Raw genomic sequence first — 17,791 nt, 5'->3', positions numbered from 1 at the left:
ACCAGAGTGGGAAAACACGAAGAATTTCAGCTTACATAGGGGTGAGTATCAGCTGGCACAAACATATTTCTGTTGAAGGTAGAAAGTAGTTTCTTAGCAATGGTATTTCAGTTGTAGTGGGACTAGTCAGCATGAAAGGCAGGTAGTTTTGCTGCAGCCTGATCCTTTTGTCAAAGATTTTCTTCTCTTGGTTTTGCCTGTGATAGCGCGTGACTTGGCCCAAAAGCTGGGGCCAGTTTGATCTTGTGTGTGTAGTGTAAAGCTTGGCATATTGTACAGTGATACTGTACTTGCTGTTATTTTAGTGAAGGCACTTGAAGAGTGAAAAGTATAAAGAAGAAAAATAAAATGCATGCTGATTCCTTTATCAGCAGTCAGCCAGCAGTCCTTTAGGTTCATATTCCTCGGGTTTTCAAATTTGGCTGCAAAATCCCCACTTCTGAAATTTGGTATGCACCTTCCAGGCCTGAGAATAGAGATGCTATCCTTTGTTAAACAATATGGGATATATTTAAGCCCCTATTAACTTACAATTGTTTGCTGGGGAAATATGTGTTTAGGGGAGTTGTTTCACCCTTTATTGTATAAACATTTATTTGTACTGGCTAATTTTGCTTTTGTTCTTGTCATTCTCACTATAAACTTCACGGGTTTTTGCTTTGCCAGGGCCAAGATTTCCATGATGGCACACCTTCCTTCTGCCTCTCTCACCATTTTTCTGCAAAATCTGTATGTTTTCACAGGTGCTTTCCCACAACTTCAAAGGCTTTGTTTCTGCTCCTTGGCAGAGAAAGGCTGGATGCAGTAGAGATGCCCATACTCCAAAGCACTCCTTTCCTTTGGAAGTGTGTTGCTTCTGCAGAGCTCTGTAGCTGAAGTGGGTTGTCCGAGAACCAGCCCTTCATGCGTGACCATATGTCACAACCTCATTGCTGCCAAGACTTTTCCCAGTTTTTAAAGGTTATTAGGCTTGTGGAAGTTTTGCTATGTTTATGCTTCAAGCAGTGACTGAGGTTACAGTTCTGTTTTCTTATGTCCTCTAGGAAAAAACAGATCTTGCTCTTGTTCTGAAAAAGTTGTTCTTAGGTTTTGGTTTTTTCCCCTTTCTTTCAACTTGGCTTCTAATTAGTTTCAAGAAGCTGTATTAGCATGAGTGTGTAACACAGAATTGTGGTGGATAAACTTGGCTTCTTGGGTTGGTAGATATTGAAGTAATTTATGTGTGTGTATTGTGATACAGTATGAAAATTCTCCCAGACATGATCTGGTGGCTAGTTGTCATTGCAACTGTTCAGTGAAAGAAAGCAAACCAAAAGTGAAGCGATGGCATGGAGACCATCAGTATTAAGATTTCAGTATTAGAGGTATTTGCTTGTTCTGTAGAATTATATCCTTGAAATTATGCAAGAATATTGAGACTCAAAAAAAGGAAAAAAAAAAGACAAAGAAAATGTTGATTTTCAATGTTACTTGTCAGAGGGATTTTCCTTGTTTGAAGTGTGAAAGAACAATGGCACAGAATCCATCTATTGCAGTTTAATGGAGAAGATACTTACCATTACATAGAAGCTCTGAAAGTAGTTGCTGTGAATAATTTAAAGTACATTCACTGTTAAGGGCTGTTTTCCACCCTGAAAGGAAGAAAGGTGTTTTGCTTATCACAGAAGAGCAGTCTGGCAAGCTGAGCCACTGGGCTTCCCTTGCACAGGAAGTTTCACTCAGGCTGTGTCTACAGCAGGATGTTTCAGTAAAGAAAGTTCCCAGTCTGGCCTCTAACGTTGCTGTCTTTCACTGGTAACTGTGGTGGGTGGATTACTACAGACAGGACTTTGCCTGAAACAGATTTCTGTGGTACCTGATTTGCCACATGGCCTTTACCTTTGTTACACATTTATCAATGGTAGCACCAAATAAAGTAAAAGAAATTGATTTTGCTCAGCTCAGTGAAGCTGTACCCCAGTGCAGGTAAACTTGGTCTACAACCTAAGGGCCTCTGGAGCTCTGCATGGCAGCTGGCTGTGGCCTGGGTCCAGCTAATTCCCTTTGCCTGGCGCTATTCCTTTAGACCTTCAGGCTCCTCCTGCCTGGAGGTCTAAAAAACATGTTTCTTGCTGAAGGAGTTTGACCAGCCTAGAGAGAGTTTTCTGCTTTGCTGTTGTGCTCTGTGGCACTGAACAAGCTCTCGCTACCTTTTGTGACCACCTTTGTGTTCCCAGGACTACTGCTATTTTTAGCTACTGTCTCTCTACTAACGTGCTGATAGCACGGGATTTGTCTGCACAAGATGTGACTTCACAGGCCAGACCAAACTTTGGTCTTGCTCCATGTCCTGGCCAAGAAACAATAGGAAATGCACAGAAATGCGTACCAGAAAAGGAGCACCTGAACAAGTGTAATGGGAGTTTTTGCTTGTTTTGTAGTTGTGTTGTGGGTTTTATTTTTTTATATATCAGATTTAATAACAAAATGCTTAAGTAAAATCAAGCATATGAATATATTGAGCTGTCTTTCTGAATACTAGAGTTTACTCAGGGATAGGTATTTGTTCTATCTACTGTGCATGTGAAAGCACTTCTGAGCATGTATGCAAGCATGGACTCGTAAAGAGTCTTTGCCAATAGCAAATGCCAAACCTCTATGGGAGAAAAGGCTTAATAATCTGTGAACATTGTGAACAGAACATAGAACAATGTGGTTTGAAATTGAATTTGTTTGTTAAAGTTCTCCAATAATCCTCCAAACTTGAGCCAACCAGCCAAGTACCCTGGCTCCCCATACCCTGGTCAGAAATTCTGAGATACTGCAGAACTCTTCCAGTCTGAGAAGCAGCTTCTCTTACCTCAGGAGTGGTGATGATGTGTAACAGTGGCAGAGTGGGCACATTCCTTACCTTTCTACCACAGGAAGAAGAGTTGCTGGTGTAACCTGTTGCCTCATATCTCCATTGTGTCATGGTGCCTATGGAGGAAATAAAGAATTAGACATCTTCTGTACAACACAATACTATACAGGTTTCCTTCTTCAGTGGCACACTCCTCACAATCCTATGGACAGGGGAATATATTCATCCTCCTATAGAGTGCTCTAGAACTAGTGCTGGAGGAAGTATTTGACCTCTCTTACTAGGAAATTGTAGGTAAATGCAAAAAGTGCATATATAAAATCATGGACTCTGGATTACTAGTATCCAGATCCATACTAGATCCATACAGTATCCAGTATGTTTTTAGTGTTCTGATAGCTCCATTAAAATGTCAACTTAGTTTTTCTCTAATGAGCAGAAAAATACATAGAATGGTAAGACTTGCTAGAAATGGAGTCAGAAACATCGTGATGTCACTGTAGAAATTCATGGTGTGTTTTTAGGTTGGAATCTCAGTCTCCTAAATCAAAAAATACTTAGCAGAAGTGGAAAATTGTTAGAGAAGAGTGACAAGGAGAGAGGTATGGAAATGAGAAATGACTAAGATCACTAGGGCTCTTCACCTTGAAAAAGCAGTGGCTGGGAGAGGATGTGATAAAGGTCTGGATTAGGAAGTGCATGGAGAAGAATGATTGTTCACTGCCTCTTGAAAGCAAGAAGTGGGGGGCAGCAGTGTAACCACTAGGTGACAGATCAAAACAAATAGAAGGAAGTGGTTTCTCACATGTGTGTAGTTAGACTGTAGAGCACTGTGGATGCTGCAGGATGTTGTGGATGCTGTAAATGTACAAATGGTCAAAAAGTAGGCACATAAGTTCTTGGAAGAAAAGCCTACTACAAAGGTATTACTTCTGCTTGAGGAAGTCCCTAAGATGAAAGTTTTTAGAAGTTATTAGAGAGTGTTATAGAGAACTTTCACTAGGAGCTTGCTTTCATTTTCATAGTCTTTCTCAAACATTTGCTGTTCCCTGCTGTAAGCTAGAGTATGGGGTAGATGGGCCTCTGATCTCACACCAGTACAGCAATTTTTGTTGTCTCTAACATTCACAACAAGTTTTAATACAGTGTCACATTGCAGTTTGCTTACTTCCCTTTTTCCCCTTTCAGAATCTCTCTGACATATCCCTGGGCTTTCTGGTGGTTCCAGCCATCTTCCCTCACCCACTTCAAACCCTACGTGCAGTTTGGCACTGGGAGCAGAGAGAAGTTGTCTGAATAACGAGCTCGTGGCTAGTCAGACACAAGTTGATATATGGGGTAAACACACAGATTGGAATTCTTTCATAACATCTTGATTATGAAAAGATAACCATGATATTTACATCTCCCTAGTTACTTGTAACCCACTCATACTGTGTGTGGGGGAGTCTTTTTGTTTTGGTTTGGTTTTAAAGCAGACTTTCTCATTTAATGCTCTACTGTGTGCAGGTTTTTTAATAATAAAGTTTACATCTTTTAAAACTTGCTTTGTGCCTATGTGTAAAATATTAAAAAAAATCTCAGCATCACAGTTGGAGTAGATTTTTAGCAAATTCTCTCAAAAGTATAACCCCCATGAGTTCAAGAGACTGTTTTTGTGCCAGTTTGTACATAAGCATAGCCTGTGGCTGGAATTTTGTGTTTGGTGGTGCTAAACACAAAGGTTAAGCTCCGTCATGATAAATTGTGGTCCAGAATACTAGAAATCTCAGGTAATTTCTTCATAGCTGAAGCAAGTGGTTGGAGAGCTCTGAGAAACTTCCCTACTTTCCAGTCTTGGTAAAACCTGGTATGACAGTAATTCCCTGGAGGTAGATGAGATTTGCTTTGATATCCATCTGTGCTTTCCTACATCAGAAGACCTGTACATCCTCTTCAGTTAGCACACGGTGTGCCTCCCCACAGAGCTGAGAGCACCAGGTGTGTGTTATAGTAGTGCATAATGTTAACCACAAGCTTTTTATAGCAGAGCTCTTAAGTGTGAAAATTTCCATACAACTTATTTTCGTGGTACAGGGTGTCACATTTCAAAAGGCAGTACTATGGCAAGCGGGTGGTTAGTTTATATGATTACTTTGAAATTAGCAAAATGATATCGAGATAAAAATGTTGGCTTTGAATACAGTAATTTCTTTCTGGAGTGATTTCTTAGGTTTGCAAGTAATTTAGTTGAAAAGTAGAATATTATTTTGCAGAAAGAACTTATGCTGTAATAGAAAAGATTCCTTTTTTTTTTCATTACCTATATTGTTTTACAAATTTCATTGGAGTTTTCTTTTACTTAAGGTAGAGTAACAAATGGAAACAGATTGGATTATAGCAATATAGAAATTTAATAGCTATGTATTCTTTGTGTGTTGTATTCATGAAATGAGTCCTCAGGCAAAATATTTTTCCAGTAGGAGAACAAAACAGATATCCAGGTATTCACAAACAAAATGTATCATCCTCTAAAAGTGGACATTTTAGACACAGCTTGAGTATGTTTTAATTGTTCTGTCCTCTGCAGAGCTGCTATTCTGAGGTGCTAAAGCTACATTTGTTTGGAAACCTGACACAGTTGAGAATGGTATATTCGACATCTATGACTCTGGACATTGATTAACACTATTTCATCATGGGGAAAAGAATCAAGCTTGCAAACTTGTTCCACAATAATCTGTTGCTTTAAATAAGATAATTTCAAAGAAAGATTACCAGCTGATTTTTGCTTTCTGTCTTTGAGGTTGGGGCAGGGGAAGAAGTTTTGCATGGTGAAAGTGTGAGCTCACAAACACAGATCATTCAAGCAATGGTAAATGATGCTGATGCAGGCTCACACGTGAGTGGTAAGATTTCTCTGTCGTATATAAAAATTCTGTGGTCTGTTCCACGTGACTTTTGAATTTGGGTTACATATTGGGAAGATAGCTACCAACCTTGAGTGGAGGGTGGGCAGAGATCTGCCTGGACTTGGGAAATTTGGGGGTTTTTAAATCATTATTTTGTCAGTGCTCAGGGACTTCTTGGACATGTTACAATTTTTCACAGGTGCAACATTTCAAATGGCACTCAAACCCAAGTGAGAGGCAGCATGAGCAACTTCCCTCATATTGGGCAAAATATGGAGCAGTTCCTAGAAGTTAGGGATGGGCCCTGTACGGTGTCCCTGTGAGGGTTGATTCCTCATGCTTCTGGGCAGCAGTGTAAGGCTCTGGCATGCTCTGATCCTGCACGTACTACTACTGTCCTACTTGGTGGGTGTTAAACCTCCTTTATGGAGAAATCATTGTTCTGAGGCTTGAAATTAGCCTGTTTCATAATTACAGTGCATGTTGTAGGTCACTGAAATGTTAAGAGTGTTCTTTTAAAAAAAAAAGAAACGCCTGAGGCATTTTACACTTGGTAAAAGAGAAAAAGCCCAATAAAATACCCATGGAGAGCGAACAGAAAAATATATTCTGTAGTTTAAAGTGATCCAGAGTCTTCTGGAGTTCATGAACCAGCATTGCCGTTTGATGTCAGCAGAACTGAGCGGAAGCGTGTGGTTTGTGAGCTAGCTGCTGCTGTAGAGTCACAGCTTCACGCTGGCTGAGCCTGGGGATGGGCTGCGCCGGGAGACCACAGTGCAAACCTGACGACTGTTCCACTGCAGGATTAAGACCCTGCCTCAGGTTCAAACTTCAGCCACTTTACAGCGTGTCGCGCTGTAAGTTTCTGCAGCGTTCCACGTCTCAAATGGTGATAGACCACAATTAATGCAGAAGTAGGCAAGGACATCTCCTGCTATCTGCCAGATAACCATTTCATCACAGGGGGGAGGAAGAGAAAAAGCAAGCTACGTCCTGGACAGAGAAGCACGATGCTGCTGGAAAAGCTAAAAAATAACATTATTGCCTCATGTTCCTTCAGCATGTGACCAGTTACGGCAACTGCTGATTGTCTACATACCAGGAAAAGAAATGCCCTGTAGTATAAAAAGTTCACAGTCTCTACTTCAGGTCATTACAAATGACCTTTCCTCTAAAGGCAATTATTAAGGAAGTCCACAACTAATCCAACATTCAAATATGCTTTGCTGAGCAAGAAGAAAATCATAGAGTATAAGAGAGGGTTGGTTTTTTTTTTAAGCCTGCAGTGTGCTTTCTTTCCATTGTCTCTGTGTGATTTGCTAAATGAGATGATGTCTCTCATGCTTTGAAAACAATCTTTTAAATATAATGAAGCAGACAGAAAAGAAGAAATGTAAGAGAGGTCACAGAAGGCCTGAAATGACCATTTAAGACCTTATCTGTTAAGAGGATACTGCAGAGTGTATCCTGCAGAGTAGGGCTACTTCTGGCCATAGAGAATCTGCACATACAGATACAGAAGGTTGAGGTGAGCAGTTACGGTGTCTCAGGCACAGGGCAACACATGCAGCTCAGGACCCCAGGGGTTGCTTGCGGAACTGATTTTTGTTTATTTTCCCAACTGTTGCAGCTTGGCTGGCTTTCTTTGCCCTAGTCTGTGTCTTTCAACCAGACAAAAAAGAATTAAGGCATGTGTATGTGTTTCTAACATGGTTGCTTTTGTTGCAAAGAGAACAGTTTGAACAATACATAGTGGCAATGGAGAGTTTTCTGCCATGATTATGATGAACAAAATTCCCATCCTGTAGTGCTTGCTTGAGCTAAGCAATACTAGGAAGAACTTCTGGAAAAGGACAGAATTTTCATTCAGTTAATTAATATTATATTAATAATTCTGCTCTTCATATTGAAGAAATTATAGAGACATATAAGTTTAGAATAATACATATTATATGATATGGTACAATATAATGTCATATATTATACATATTATATAGATTTAATAGAAATTATTTTAAAGGTATTATCTATATATATAAACATAAAATATTTCTATTTAGCTATCCAGCTATACACAAAATAGTGAGCTTATTGCAAACATTTATCTTATTTCTTTCATTTCAGTTGGTTATTATTACTATTTATTGCTGATACTTTTCCTTTCCTATTGGGAGGAATCTGTCCTTTGAGAAATAGAGAAGATATAAGTGGACTACTGTGATTATTCCTCTGACCTAGCTGAAGAGTTACTGCTAAGTCTGTGGATGCTTCTGCAGGCCTTAGCCAAATAATTCCTCAAGGGCAGTGACTGCAGTAAAGAAATGGGGGGCTTTTCCTGCAAGTTATATATGTTTACTTTTTGCTTTGTGTAAATGCTGAGTAGACATTAATTTATGCATTACTCATGTAAAGATGTGAACACTGACCTCAGAAAGCTCTAGGTGGTTATAAAAGTACTCGAGGCATGGAAGGCATATGCAAAACCATGGTACATGTAATTTGGGTATCAGTAAAACCTGCCTGCCTTAAAAAAAAAAAAAAAGAAAAAAAGCTGATTACAGATCTGTACAGGAAAATAAAAATAAACCCATAAACCTCAGAGTTCCTGCGAATGATTTGCTACTAACGTCAGTATTTTTTTAGAGAATGAGATGATTTAGATCAAGCAAACATTCTTCTTACATTAGTGATGTAACAGTCTTGTGTTCAGCGAGATTTCCTGTTTACTTTGGGTCTCAACACAGACGTCTCAAGAAAGTAGGTGCTAAAATTTTCATTCCACATCTGCATGTAATGACAGCCCAAACTGTTCTGACATCTGCAACAAACTATATACTTTTTTGTTCTTCAGAAACAAGGGGGTAGTGACACCTGAAAAATCTCATGAGATCAGAGATTTCTTGGTTTGCTGACTAAGCTAATTCCTCAGGTTTAATCCTGTAATGCAGAAAATTATCTGGCAGTTTTAGTTTGGTAGCCATGTGAGCTACTGTCATGCTCTTAACTGGGACCTTTGTTAGCACATTCACCTGGAGTCAAGGGACTCGGTGTCCCTTAGGGATGAGCCATGGCTCATTTAGATCTGAAGAGCTCACAGATGGCAGTAAGGCATCGTGGTGAAGCTCAGTACTTAGCTTCATGCTGTAACTTTTAATGAATTTTCTGTTTCAAATCATAACTTCTATGGGTGTTCACAGATAGAAGCAATACATCTTTTTTATAATTTATGTGTATGATTCATAGTTTCAAGTGGAAAGCTTAGTTTTAAATGTATATTTTTTTCTAAAAGGCAGAGGTCATCTTTCTGTTGCATTATTTTCCTAATTATGAAAAAATGGGGATTGTATTTAATAACTTGTTGCAACTCTTTCTATGCCTTTGAAAATATAAAAGCTTTCACTTTCATTTACATATCCATACTCAGGTGGATGAAGGAATCTGTTATAAAACAGCTCATGGTCAAAATCTTGTATGGACTGAGATCAGAAATAAGTATTTTTGAGTGGTTTTTTTTTGTTTCATTTTCATTTGCCTTTTGACTTTGCATGGTTGTATTTTCACAAGCAGTGTCATAGATGTGAAAACTTGCTTCATAATATGACTGTTGAGCAGTCTAAAGACTGAAGTCCTGAGGTTACTTCTGAACTCGGGTCAGCTCAACTTTGCTGCCAAGGCAGGAGGCCTTGTTTTACTCCCAAGTGATAAAAATCTAACAGTAGAAAAACACAGCCTGCAATAAAGTCACTCAGTGAGTTTTGTTTCTGTTTTGATGGTCTCTAGAAAATGAGATTGCTGATTGTTTTTGTTAGCTGACTTCATTAGGTTTGTATCCTGTGAATATAGAAAGTGTATTTCTAACTGTGTGTTTGCAGTACTAGCATATGAAAAAATCCGCCACTGAGATGTGCTCTGGCATTAAATTATTGTGTGTTTAGAGATTCTGCAACCATTACCTTAACCTAGTAGGCAAGAAATTGCTGCATGCGAAACTGTTTGAAAATTTACATTGGCACTAGAAACCAAAACTGGGTCTTGGAGACAGCAGCAATACACACAGGCAAAGTAATATATGGCAATAGTAGGAAATGCATAAGATTTTGCTCTTAGAAAAAGAGAGGAGAAAGAGCAGAGGGAACAGCTTGCTGCTGGCTGCAGTGGGAATGAATGTGGGTCAGTGGGAAGCATACACTAGAGAGGGATGTGCTGCTCTACAGGGGCCAGGCTGGGTCCAGCAGAGCCAGCACTCTGAATTAACACAGAGCAGCATTAATAATATTTTGTTCATGGCTTTTACCTCAGTAACTGTATGCCAGCATTCCTCATGTCCTTGGTTCTGCGGTGACAATGCAGAGACACTAAGTAGGGTTTGTGTGAAACCAGATGTGGTTCATGGGGCTTGTCAGTTCAGATGGCTTCCAGCTGTAAGTTGTCCCTGGGTGCAGAGGAGCTCCACTCACCCAGGGCTATGTCTGAGCTAGTAGGGCTGGTCATGCTGAATATATCTATGGGGTGGGTTATTTACAATTTGGATAACATACCTTGGAGTGTTTTAGTATTAACTATAGAAGAAGGGGGAGAGAAGTACAACACAAAAGACATTTTAAAATAGTGCTTATTGGTAGTTTACCTTGTAATTGATTTGATGCCACTGAAATTATTTTTTTCCAGGCAAAAACTGATTCTCAGAAATGCGGATGTTCCTGTTATCATGAATACATATTTTAGTGAGAAGGTGCTACCCAGTGAACACTCAGAAACAAGAGAGAAGACATATGGTCTTACAAAGATGCTTATTAGGAAGAATATTATATCTTTGGCAGAGGTGTTCAGGCTCGATGACGTTGATGATGAGTCACACGAGCAAACTTCAGATAATCAGGTAAGGTCCATTTGGGTCACAGTGCAGTACTTGCTAAGAGGTTGCTGTTGGAAATCATAACAAAACCAAGATTCTAAATCACTGACCTGTTCAGTTTCCCCTTGCATTTAGCCAAGGCTGAATAATATGCAGTGTTTATTTTAATAATATTTTCTTAGTGGAGGCTTTTGGCCAATCCAGATGCTGAGCTGCTGTGAGGTTATTTTGCTGAAGTCTCATTATTATGCTAAATAGAATCATAGAATCATAGAATCGTTAGGGTTGGAAAGGACCTTAAGATCATCTAGTTCCAACCCCCCTGCCATGGGGAGGGACACCTTACGCTAAATCATATCACCCAAGGCCTCGTCCAACCTGGTCTTGAACACTGCCAGGGATGGAGCATTCACAACCTCCCTGGGCAGCCCTTTCCAGTGCTTCACCACCCTAACAGGAAAGAATTTCCTCCTTATATACAATCTAAACTTCCCCTGTTTAAGTTTTAATCTGTTACCTCTTGTCCTGTCACTATAGTCCCTAATGAAGAGTCCCTCCCCAGCATCCCTATAGGCCTCCTTCAGATACTGGAAGGCTGCCATGAGGTCTCCATGCAGCCTTCTCTTCTCCAGGCTGAACAGCCCCAACTTCCTCAGCCTGTCTTCATACAGGAGGTGCTCCATTCTCCTGATCATCCTTGTGGCCCTTCTCTGGACTTGTTCCAACAGCTCCATGTCCTTTTTATGTTGAGGACACCAGAACTGCACACAATACTCCAGGTGAGGTCTCACAAGAGCAGAGTAGAGGGGCAGGATCACCTCCTTCGACCTGCTGGTCACGCTCCTTTTGAGGCAGCCCAGGATACGGTTGGCTTTCTGGGCTGTGAGTGCACACTGAAGCTGGCTCATGTTCATTTTCTCATCAACCAACACCCCCAAGTCCTTCTCCGCAGGGCTGCTCTGAATCTCTTCTCTGCCCAACCTGTAGCTGTGCCTGGGATTGCTCCAACCCAGGTGTAGGACCTTGCACTTGGCATGGTTAAACTTCATGAGGTTGGCATCAGCCCACCTCACAAGCATGTCAAGGTCCCTCTGGATGGCATTCCTTCCCTCCAGGGTATCAACCGAACCACACAGCTTGGTGTCATCGGCAAACTTGCTGAGGGCGCACTCAATCCCACTGTCCATGTCAGCGACAAAGATGTTGAACAAGACCGGTCCCAACACCGATCCCTGAGGGACACCACTCGTTACTGGTCTCCAGCTGGACATTGAGCCATTGACCACAACTCTTTGCGTGCGGCCTCCAGCCAGTTCTTTATCTACCAAGTGGTCCATCCATCAAATTGATGTCTCTCCAATTTAGAGACAAGGATGTCATGTGGGACAGTGTCAAATGCTTTACACAAGTCCAGGTAGATGACATCAACTGCTCTACCCCGTCCATCAGTTCTGTAGCCCCATCACAGAAGGCCACCAAATTGGTCAGGCAGGATTTCCCTTTAGTGAAGCCATGCTGGCTGTCACCAAGCACCTTGTTGATTTTCATGTGCCTTAGCATGCCTTCCAGGAGAATCTGCTCCAAGATTTTGCCAGGCACAGAGATGAGACTGACTGGTCTGTAATTCCCCGGGTCATCCATTTTCCCCTTCTTGAAAATGGGGGTTATATTTCCCTTTTCCAGTCATCGGGAACTTCACCTGACTGCCATGATTTTTCAAATATGGTGGACAGTGGCTTAGCAACTTCATTTGCCAGCTCCTTCAGGACCCGCAGATGGATCTCGTCAGGACCCATGGACTTGTGCACGTTCAGATTTTTAAGACGGTCTCAAACTAGATCCTCTCCTACAGTGGGCACAAGGTCTTCATTCTCACAGTCCCTGCATCTGCCTTCCAAGACTTGGGTGGTTTGGTCAGAACCTTTGCCAGTGAAGACCAAGGCAAAGAAGTCATTCAGAACCTCAGCCTTCTCCAAATCCTGTGTAGCCAGTTCTCACGAGAGCTTCCTTAGGGGGCCTACATTCTGTTTTTTATTTGCTATGTACTTGTAGAATCCCTTCCTGTTATCTTTAATACCTCTAGCTAAGTTTAATTCTAACTGGGCCCTAGCTTTCCTAACCTGGTTCCTAATTTCCTGGACAACATCCCTGTACTCTTCCCATGCCACCTGTCCTTGCTTCCACTTATTATAAGCCTCTTTTTTCATTTGAATTTTCCTCAGGAGCTCCTTATCCATCCAAGGAGGTCTCCTGGCCCTCCTGCTGCACTTCCTTCTGGTTGGGATGCAACACTCCTGAGCTTGCAGCAGGTGATCCTTGAATATCAACCAGCAGTCTTGGCCCCCCTGCCCTCTAGGGCTGTATCCCATGGAACCTTCCGAAGCAGGTTCCTGAAGAGGCCAAAGTCTGCTCTTTTGAAGTCCAGGGCAGTGAGCTTGCTGCACGCTCTTCTCACTGTCCTGAGGATCTCAAATTCGAGCATCTCATGATCGCTGCATCCAAGTTGCCCTGGAACGTCACATTTCCAACGAGCCCTTCCCTGTTGGTGAGCATGAGGTCAAGCAAGGCACCTCTCCTTGTCGGCTCCTCTATCACTTGCAGAAGGAAGTTGTCTTCCACACAATCAAGGAACCTCCTGGATTGCTTGTGCCAGGCCGTACCGTCCTTCCAACAGATGTCAGGGTGGTTGAAGTCACCCATGAGAACAAGGGCCTGTGAGCGTGAGGCTTTTCCTATCTGTCTATGGAGTGCTTCATCCGCAGGTTCTCCTTGATCAGGCGGTCTGTAACAGATCCCCAGAGTAATGTCTCCCATAGCTGTTTTGCCTTCAAGCCTGACCCACAAACTCTCTGTTAACTGCTCACCTGTCCCCAGACAGAGTTCCATGCTCTCCAGCCTATCCCTAACATAAAGGGCAATTCCCCCTCCCCGCCTGCCAGGCCTGTCTTTTCTAAAGAGCCTGTAACCTTCCATTCCAACACTCCAGTCATAGGAGCCATCCCACCATGTTTCTGTGATGCCTATTATATCATACCCCCATAAACTTGCACACATCTCTAATTCTCTTGTCTGTTCCCCATGCTGCAGGCATTTGTATAGAGGCATCTGAGCCGAGCTCCAAATGAAGCCAGCTCATTGGCTGGAGAGGCTGGAATATCTCTACATCACTCCGAGCATTTATTATAGGTGCTGGCAACTGACTGGGTGTGTTGGGATGGAATGATGCCCCCCTCCCCCAACACATCTAGTTTAAAGCTTCCTTGACCAGCCTGGCAAGCCCCCTACCAAAACCGCTCTTTCCCTTCTTTATCAGACCAGCTCCAGCAGCCCCCACTAGACCTGGTGTACAAGCTTGGGTCCCGTAAACAGTAATAGTAGCTTGAGTTTCCATTCATTTCTCTCTTATTCCTTAGAGCTGAATAGCTAAGCTTTATTTGAAATAAAATCAGTTTTCTGCTCACTCACTCAAGATATTATTTTAAATAAACATTCCTTTTTCACTTTATTTCTTAACTCATTTCCTAAGCAATCCTATGCTTTCTTTAAAGCACCAATTGGTAATAACACCACCTCCCTTTCCTGCACCTTTAATTTGTTTTCTTTCCTATTTTGACCTTATGTTAAAGTGACTACTGACTGTGCATGTCTCTATCTGTGGTTCTGCAAGCTGAGGTATTCTAAGAGATCTGGTTTTCTGATAGTCCGTGCTAGCACTTTCTCTTGTAAAGGCTTTATTTTGGCCACCCAAAATCATTCTTAATACTTAGTATCTGAGAAGTTTGGCCCTACAGGTTTGATGAACAACACTGAGTGTCAACATTTTGTGTTTGCCTTATATGTAATTCCCATGATAGGCCTGGGAACGGAAAAGTTACATAAATCAACTCTCCTTTTTTTGCTTCAGTTCTACCTTGTAAAAAGCTTCTACTGTGGTATTCCAAAACCAGAACAATTCACTTGTTCCCCCCGTGGTGCTTAGCCATCGATATATATCGATCATGTTAGTCTATACTTGCATACACTTTTTACTGAGAAATTTATTTTAAAATTAATGAAATTACTCATTTAGATTAAGGCACAGTGTAGCAGAATTTTATTCATATAATTTATTTTGAGAGTTTGGAAGATTTTATTTATAAAATATGTTTTAAAATTAATGAAGTGCTTTGGAACCTACTTTTGGAAGGAGGATTGGACTTTTAAAGTTCTATACTTTTCATTAATCATCTAATTCTTTTACATTGAAACATTTTACATTGAAATGTGCAAGTCTTAGGACTAGCTTACTGTTCTCTGAAACTAGACACCTGTTCATTTTCAACTTAAAGTTCAGAAGCATTCAAGTTGGAGTTGACCCATTTTAGAAGAGGAAGGAACAAAATATCAACAAACTAAAAATGAAACTCAGTTCAAAGGGAAGAATCATAAATACTGATATCAATTGTTTTCCTGCTGGTGTCACCCTCATCTCTCATGGACTGAGTTAGGTCAGTGCAGAGTATGAGTTAAATACAGGAGAGCACTGTGTGTGCTCAGCTCTCTTGAGAGGTCATTAAAAATCAATAGTAAATACTGGCCACTAGTCTGTAAGATAGTTTAGGTGCAGTAGGTATTTTGAAACTGATTTTGCATTTCTTTCAGTGATTTTTCATGCTGAAGTTTTACTCTTTAGCACTGCATAGTTTCAAGGCCCCCATGAAATGTTTCTATTAATGGGTTTTCCTTCACCAGGTCGCTTGTGCTCCACAAATCTGTAACAAGCATCCCTTAGCACAGAGTGCTGTTAATGATTCTCTGCTTGAAATGGTGGAAAGCCAGGGAGCAGTGGGTTGGAAAGAAGCGCATGTACGAGTCGTTATCCAAAGGGTGTACTGTTTGCCTGCAAGAGGTTATGGAAGTCACGTTCAAGGAAACAAGTCTCTTTGTGCAACACCCATCATAAATTCAGATCCACCAAATGTTAGGTGAGTAGTAAGATGCATGGGAATTTTTTTGTTGAGGCTGTGATATATGAGAAACTAAAAAGGAGGGAGTTTGGAAATGTCATTCTTAATCGCCAGCTTGCAGGGAATAAGCATGCTCAGCAAAGTGTGGAGCTCTTGATGGAAGTGTGTAGTTATTTAGTCGGTATGGTGTGACACAGAAGTAGTCCTGCCCAAAGGAGGGAAGGGTTTGTCTATAGCTTGTGTCATCACCAGAAGACTGAAAACAAATTAATGGGAATTTAATTTAAAACCGATGATGATCTTCAACATCTTATACTGTTCGTTGCGTTTAACAAAGTAACTGTTATTTACCATTTACCTATTTCAGTCTCCAGTACGCTCTGCTAGTAAGTTATGCTGATAGAGTGGTCTCCTGAAGCAAAAGAGAAATATAGAGAGAGATGGAGTTATAAAATGGGGATTTTGCGTAGATTCCATTAGAGAAACATAGGCATAGACATGAAAACCTCCATTGTGAAGCCACTGGAAAAGGCTCCTGTTGAGTTCTGGAAAACTGGAGGTCACAGCAGTTCAGCTTCTCTGCAGTAAAAAGTGATCTGGTGTCAAAACATTAACAATAACGAAGAAATCTTATAGGCAAAACCTATGGAGCATACAGCTTCAGACCAGTGGCTTTAAGCATTTCTGGTTTAGTGTTTGCATCCTAATACTGGTCTGTTTCCTGTGTAGGGAATCAAGAATGGGACCTCCTTTTCTTAAGTACAAAAGCTATGCCAAGCACAGTTTTCCCTTCTGATCAGTACTGAACTGCTGCATCCTCTCCTTCTCCTGTTATGATCCCCAAGGTTTCAGACCAAATAGTGATTTCAGAGTCTTTCTCGGCAGTTCTCAATCTGAGATCACTGTGTCTATTATTGATTTTCCTTCCTTTGGTTTTGCACTAACATTTGGCTCATGATGACTTAAAAAATTTGAAAGGTAAGATACATTCAATTTTGTTTTCACTCAGGAAGCTCATTAAGGAAAGTTACAGTGGCAGAGATTGTATAAAGCTTCTAAGTTCGGCGTCTCAGGACATTAGAAGATTTCTCTTCCTGCAGAGTTTTCTGCTCTGTAGATGTGCAATTAGTTTAAAAGGCCCCGTTGAGAGCTCTCCAGATGTAATTTTCAATAGGCTTTGAAGGGATTCTTCAAGGTTTGAAGAATTTGAGTTCCAATAAGCCACCCTGCTGGTGGGTAGTAGCATGCTCACAGGTCCTTCTTCCTGAGCTTTTGAAATACTGGAATTCTCCCAATTCTCACTACCTTGTAAGCGACTGGATAATTTACAGCACTCATTGATAAATGAAATTCCTCCAGGAGGAATTCAGGAAGATTGTTCTTTCCTAAAATGCAAGCTCGGTCATCCCTCACAGGAAAGTAATTATCAACAGCCGTGTCCCCAGTATTTTTTAAAAAGCTCCTTTGCATATAATAGTTATATTAACCTCAACTTGCATTATTTTTTTAAAAGCAATCGATACATCTTGTCATGTGAACTCATTGCTTTATGTTTAATTTGTTCTTGCTGTAGTATATATTTTTTTAAAACTGAGACGAAAAGTATTTTTCCAGTCTCACATCAATATGTGATTTTGAGGTGAGTATTCCTCTGTCTAGACTTTTCTTCCAGAGGGCTAAATTTGATCAAGTCAAGGCAGCTGGCAGTCTATTATTCAAGCTGATTTTTAGCAGCATCAGTTCTAGCAGAGTTCAAATGACAATACTGTCTCTGTATTTCCTTTCCAACTTTTAACCAAAAGTATACTTAACTTGCAGTCACGCCATTTGAGGTAGTTAACCTGCCTGAGCCCACGCCCTTCGCAGGAATGGGGTGAAAGAAAACAGAAATCTCAGATTGCACTCCTTATGTCAAACTTGAAATAGAAATGAAATAAAAGAAAAAATGAGTCTGTTGCTTTTGAGTGCATACTGTAGCTGGCTATTCTCATGTGCAGTTGTTAAACTGGCCTCTTCTGAGTTCCTCACATTTTATAGATATCCCAGCCCAGAAAAGAGCTTGGTTGTCCTTGTTTGCAGCTGTCAGACTGTCTCGTGGATCCTGAAGAGGAAAAACAACCCACTTTCTCTTTTGCAAAGAAGAGAACAAACTCTTCTAAGACTGAGGAATGGAAAACACCTCGTACTGCTTTATCAGCTGCTATTTCCATACCTGATAGACATCCACATGAGACTTTTCTCCTCTGTCAAAAATGTC

General features: G+C 41.0%; 1 protein-coding gene across 4 annotated transcripts in view; it reads left to right on the top strand.

The window, feature by feature from the left end:
- SPIDR (scaffold protein involved in DNA repair) overlaps positions 1–17,791 on the top strand; it is a 206,012-nt gene that overhangs the window by 118,973 nt on the left and 69,248 nt on the right. For 3 of the 4 annotated variants that reach the window (XR_009967598.1, XM_062633442.1, XM_062633441.1), the window contains 2 exons: positions 10,402–10,612; positions 15,320–15,552. The exons of the other annotated variant lie outside the window; for it this stretch is intronic. Coding sequence is in view for 2 of the 3 variants with exons in the window: in XM_062633442.1 (XP_062489426.1) it covers positions 10,402–10,612; positions 15,320–15,552 (444 nt within the window). In the remaining variant the exon portion in view is untranslated. The remainder of the gene's footprint in view (positions 1–10,401; positions 10,613–15,319; positions 15,553–17,791) is intronic. 4 annotated transcript variants of the gene reach the window in all.

This window comes from Pezoporus occidentalis, unplaced genomic scaffold, assembly GCF_034315485.1.
Source record: "Pezoporus occidentalis ecotype Australia unplaced genomic scaffold, CSIRO_AGI_Poc_V1 ctg4, whole genome shotgun sequence".
Lineage (NCBI taxonomy): Eukaryota > Metazoa > Chordata > Aves > Psittaciformes > Psittacidae > Pezoporus > Pezoporus occidentalis.
The sequence above is the reverse complement of the archived record's forward strand: the minus strand, read 5'-3'. Positions and strand labels throughout refer to the sequence as shown.